General features: G+C 43.8%; 1 protein-coding gene across 1 annotated transcript; it reads left to right on the top strand.

Moving 5' to 3' along the window:
- The first annotated feature begins 615 nt into the window (after nt 1–615).
- On the top strand, nt 616–3,368 carry LOC109198407 (uncharacterized). The gene is made up of 3 exons (XM_019353841.2): nt 616–1,528; nt 1,617–1,758; nt 1,910–3,368. Exons 1-3 carry the CDS (start codon nt 1,153–1,155, stop codon nt 3,366–3,368), a joined length of 1,977 nt encoding a protein of 658 aa, XP_019209386.1. The 5' UTR covers nt 616–1,152.
- Nucleotides 3,369–5,277: the final 1,909 nt, after the last annotated feature.

Raw genomic sequence — 5,277 nt, 5'->3', positions numbered from 1 at the left:
CCCTGGACAACTCATAAGTCTATCACAAACAACCATTTGCACTTACATTGACAGGTAATTTAGAATCACCAGTTAACCTAACTCTAACAACTGCATGACTTTTAACTGTGGGAAAAAACCAGAATACCCAGACTGTGGATTTGAACCCAGGAACTTCTTACTATGAAGTAACAGCACTAACCACCATGCCACCAATCCAGACTTAACAAAAGCAGGAAAGATATGATTTCAAGGCTTGATGCAGAATTTTTTGTACGTTTTTGTCCTTGACAGGTTAAACCACAATAAATAGCAATAGCATACACGTGGTGTGTGGGTAGTTGTCTGCCTCTTATAACTCCAGTGATTTTCCTGCAGTTTGACTGTTGTGATGATTTCTGATATGAGGTTCAGTTCTACGGTGGTGATCGCAGGGTGTGCACAGGTCAAGTGCCACTATGACCCTCCAGAAAATAACGAGGACAGGGGATGATCGTTCAGCTCTTTAATAGCAGATTTAGCGTGGGTATGTGTGTGTGTGTGTGGTTCTACAAACAGAATGGAAAACAGAACACAAATTACAATCGAATATAGCCAACAATAATCACTATATAACATATTACAGCCACATAGGGGAGAGTGAGGTAAGATGAGCCAGTGGGTAAGTTGAACCACCCCTTGTATCTAGGTAACTGTGTTCATGTTTTGTCATGTGACCATAAATCCAGGAAGCACTCATCATTTCCATCCTGCTATATTAAAGAGGAGCACATTGGAGAAGGGGTAAGTCTGTATTACACAAAAAAATGTTTTCTGCTTGTCAAAGTAAAATTTCTGCATATCAGGTAAATTGACTGTAATATTAAAACAAATGTATCTGTGTCTAAAATGATATATTATACATGTTGGTGGGTTTCTAAAATATAATATCATCTGAAGAAGTTTTCTAAAGATTAGCCTAAATTGCTAAACTAGCCCGTTTTTTTCAAAATGGTGGCTATGGGGCAAAGTGAGCCAAAGGCTATGGGGTAAATTGATCCAATGGTTCAACCTACCCCACCATAAGGCACTGAAATTTATTTAAGGCTCTGACTTATTAAATAGTATTTTAGTTCAGTATACTGAACCCTTTTGTTGTATTTGTCATATGTTAACTATTATAGAAAAGATATCATGCCAAGGACCTACAGACGGAAGACCAGCTGGGGCTCAACACCCCTGGAGGAGATTGAAAGGGCAGCGAGTGAAGTCAAGGGAGGAAAGTCCATAAGATCAGTGGCTAAAGAAACACAAATTGACAGGTCAACACTCAGGAGATATACTAAAAAGAGGGACACACAGGAGGTCAAATCGGTTGGCTATAGTGGAACAGCTTCAGCAAAGAGAGTCTTCTTTGAGGAGGTGGAGAAGGAGCTAGCAGAGCATATCAAGAAGCTTGCAGAGCAGTTCCATGGCATTTCCCCAAAGAAATGCCGTGAACTGGCATTAGAATTGGCAGGCAGAAACAACATTCCTACTCCCAGCAACTGGACAGAGAAAGGTTTAGCCGGTAGGAAGTGCAAGAAACAACATTTCAGTAGGTTGGCACAGACTAATGTATTTTGTGTAGTTTACTACTTTACCATTACATTTTTTAGGTAAAGAATGGTTCAAGAATTTTTTGGCACGCAACCATCTCTCTTGCCGTATGCCTGAGGCAACATCTTTGGGAAGAGCTACAGCCTTCAATAAGACTACAGTTAGGGAGTTCTTTGACAATCTGGCTAAAGTGATCGACAGGTAACAGAAGTTATCTAATTGAAAACATTAATAACTATTTATGACAACTACAAACAACAGTTAAGTGAATAAATATGCCTACTCTCAGCTAACATTTTTTGCATTACTTAAAAATTTAACTAATCATCATTGCTCTTTTTTTGTTTGACAGGTATAAATTCCCCCCAAACATGATTTTTAATGTTGACGAAACAGGTGTAACAACAGTACAGACACCAAAGCAGGTAGTGGCAGAAAAAGGAAAAAAACAAGTGGGCTCCATCACATCTGCTGAAAGAGGCGAACTGGTGACTGTAGTCTGTGCTGTCAATGCGACTGGTAACGCAGTCCCTCCGATGTTTATCTTCCCAAGGGTTAGATACAAAGACCACTTCATTGCAGGAGCTCCTCCGGGATCAATTGGTACCACTACAAGATCAGGCTGGATCAGTGAAGATGTCTTTGTTGTGTTCCTTGAACATCTGGTTCAGCAGACCAAGTGCTCCCCTGACCTGCCACTGCTGCTAATCATGGATAACCATGAAGCCCACATTTCACTGAAGGCTTTGGACATAGCAAAAACAAGTGGTATTGTAATGCTCACAATTCCACCCCACACTTCCCATCGCCTTCAGCCTCTGGATAAGTGTGTGTATGGTCCATTTAAAACCTATTACAACAGAGCTCTTGATGGCTGGATGAGGTCCAACCCAGGCAAAACTGCCAGCATATACCAAATTGCTGGTTGTGTGAATGATGCTTTCATGTCAGCAATGACACCACGAAATATCTCCTCGGGATTTAGAGCCACTGGGATTTTCCCTTACAACAGAGATATCTTCTCTGATGCAGAGTTTGAGCCATCCATGGTGTCAGACAGGCCCAACCTGGAGCAGCAGCCTGCCGCTGAAGGTGTTGCACCTGTGGTTTCAGCCTCTCTTTCTGCTGAGCTACCTTCACCAGACCCTGTACATGCATGTGGTTCACGAAGTGACCCCAACCATGCTCGATATGTGTCTCCCACTGATATTCTACCCTTACCCAAAAGTCAGCAGCCCAGGAAACAAACAAATCGAAAGCGTGTGAAGACACGAATCCTGACTGATACACCTGAAAAGCAGGCAATTGAGAGAGCCCATGAAGAAAGGACAAATAAACTGAAAGGCAAAAAAGAAATAATCCACAAAAAGCAAGGAATGTGGAAGAGGAAACAAACCCAGACAAAAATTGCAGTGGAAAGCAGCTCTGAGGAGAGTGATGTTCCCATCCCATTCGAAGACACTTCTGAGTATGAGAGTTCCAGCGATGAAAGAAGTGAACCAGATGTCTCAGACCTGGTACTTGGTGACTTTGTCATCGTAAGATTTGCATCCAAATCCAGGAGCCACCATTACATTGGCCTGGTTGACAGCTTTGCAGACAACGAAGTGAGTGCCAGATTTCTCAGAAGAATCCGAGGGATCACTAGCAGTAAGAAACCCACGTTTGTGTTCAAGGAAAATGATGAGGCATCTTTCCCACGCAAGGATGTGCTGAAGAAGCTACCTCAACCTCAACAGGCTGGAGGAACTGCAAGGAGGGAGCAACAGTTCATATTCCCCTGCAACCTTGATCATTGGAATATTGAATAGTTCTTTTGAATAAATGGTTTTGAACTGGTGGTTTGTTTAGAAACCACCAGTTTCCAGGTTTGTTCTCACAGGTTTACAACTGTTAAAATGGTTTGTTTTCACAATATGATCCGTTTTACATTTTAAAAACTACATGGTCAGTTTGCCCCAAGATGGCTCAGTTTACCCACTGACTAGGTTCAATTTACCCCGAATCTGGGGCAAGTTGAGCCAAAGGAGCATTTTTTTTTAATAGGTCATTATTTTGGGCAGCGTCATCAGACATAGATTCTGATCATTACATTTGAAAGGAGACATCCTGAAATAAAGGAATATGTTATCATTCTATTTCTGTGTCATTTTTTTCTCACATCCAGGGCAACATGAGTAAAAAGTGGCTCATCTTACCTCACTCTCCCCTACTTGTCTTATAGGACTTACTACTAGGCTGACGGCCTGTACTTTTAGTCTGATCCATATTTGGCAACAAAGAAAATAAACATCTTTCTATCGCTTAACTCTTGTGCCCCACTCACTTATGATGCTAAATAAAGAAGGTAAATACACATAACAAATCACCAACTCAAACCGAACTCAGTTTGGCCTAGGCGAACTTAGCTTAGCCCGCTTAGCTTAGCGATAAATTAGCTTATAGCATATGTACAAACAGAGGATGTCCAGAGCAATAAAACATACAGGCTATCATTCCTACACAAGAAATATCCTGTAACTCACCAGTCTTATGGACGCACACTCTCAATGAACCCACATAAACTGCTCCCGAGCATAACTTGTGATTCACACTGCCTCCATGAACACCATTTTACATTCTAGTCAAAACATTACTCACAAACGGCCGCGCCCTCTAGTGGCGAGGCAGAAAACTGCATCACAGTCCTGCCTTCAGAACAGCCGCCCCCAAACTTGCACTCGCAAGTTTGCAGAATGTAGTTTACTGTCCATTTTCTTTTGGTACTGCAGGTAGTCGAATAAGGCGGCTCACTGGGCGTACGTAGGTACGGTCCTTTACGTTCACTTCTGCTGCCCGGATCAAACCATCAGCTCCGGGGAATACCCTGCCGATCTTCCCAACAGGCCATGATGCCCTGGGAAGATGGGGATCCACTATCATCACCACAGTACCCAGCTGGATCGGAGCAGTGTCTTTCTGCCACTTTGACCATGTCTGCAGTGTAGGCAGGTAGTGGCGTATGAACTGTGTCCAGAAGCGATCGGATAACACCTGACAGGTCCTCCATGGTCGTCGTCCAATGAGCTCTGAGTCGTGGTATATCACTTGGGGTAGGGAAGGGTCTAGCCGCCCCATCAGCAACAAATTTGGGGTAATGGGGTCTGGGTCGGCCACGTCTGATGATACGTACCCCAAAGGTTTTGAGTTGAGCATTCCCTCGATCTCGATCAGCACTGTTTGGAGGATTTCCTCTTTTACAACCTGCGAGCCCAATGTGGAGGCCAGAGCTGCCTTTACGGACCTGATCTCTCGCTCCCAGGATCCTCCAAAGTGGGGAGAACTGGGAGGGTTAAATCGAAACTTGATCTGATGCTCTGCTAACTTGCCTTGTAAAGAGGGATGCAGGGCATTGAAAGTTTCCTGGAGCTCCCGATCCCCGCCTCGGAAATTCGTTCCCTGGTCACAGAGTATCTCAGCTGGTTTCCCACGGCGAGAGACAAATCTTCTTAATGCCATCAGAAATGAGTCGGTGTTGATGCTAGACAGCACCTCAATATGAATGGCACGAGTTGTCAAGCATTTGAAGAGCAGGCCCCAGCGTTTTTCATTTCTCCGACCAACCTTCACCTGCATTGGCCCAAAGCAGTCGATGCCTGTTGAGAAGAAGGCTGGCTGATGTAATCGTAGGCGTGCAAGGGGAAGGTCTGCCATCTTTGGGTTGACAGGTTGGGCTCTCCA

Source organism: Oreochromis niloticus, linkage group LG3, assembly GCF_001858045.2.
Source record: "Oreochromis niloticus isolate F11D_XX linkage group LG3, O_niloticus_UMD_NMBU, whole genome shotgun sequence".
Classification (NCBI taxonomy): domain Eukaryota; kingdom Metazoa; phylum Chordata; class Actinopteri; order Cichliformes; family Cichlidae; genus Oreochromis; species Oreochromis niloticus.
The sequence above is the reverse complement of the archived record's forward strand: the minus strand, read 5'-3'. Positions and strand labels throughout refer to the sequence as shown.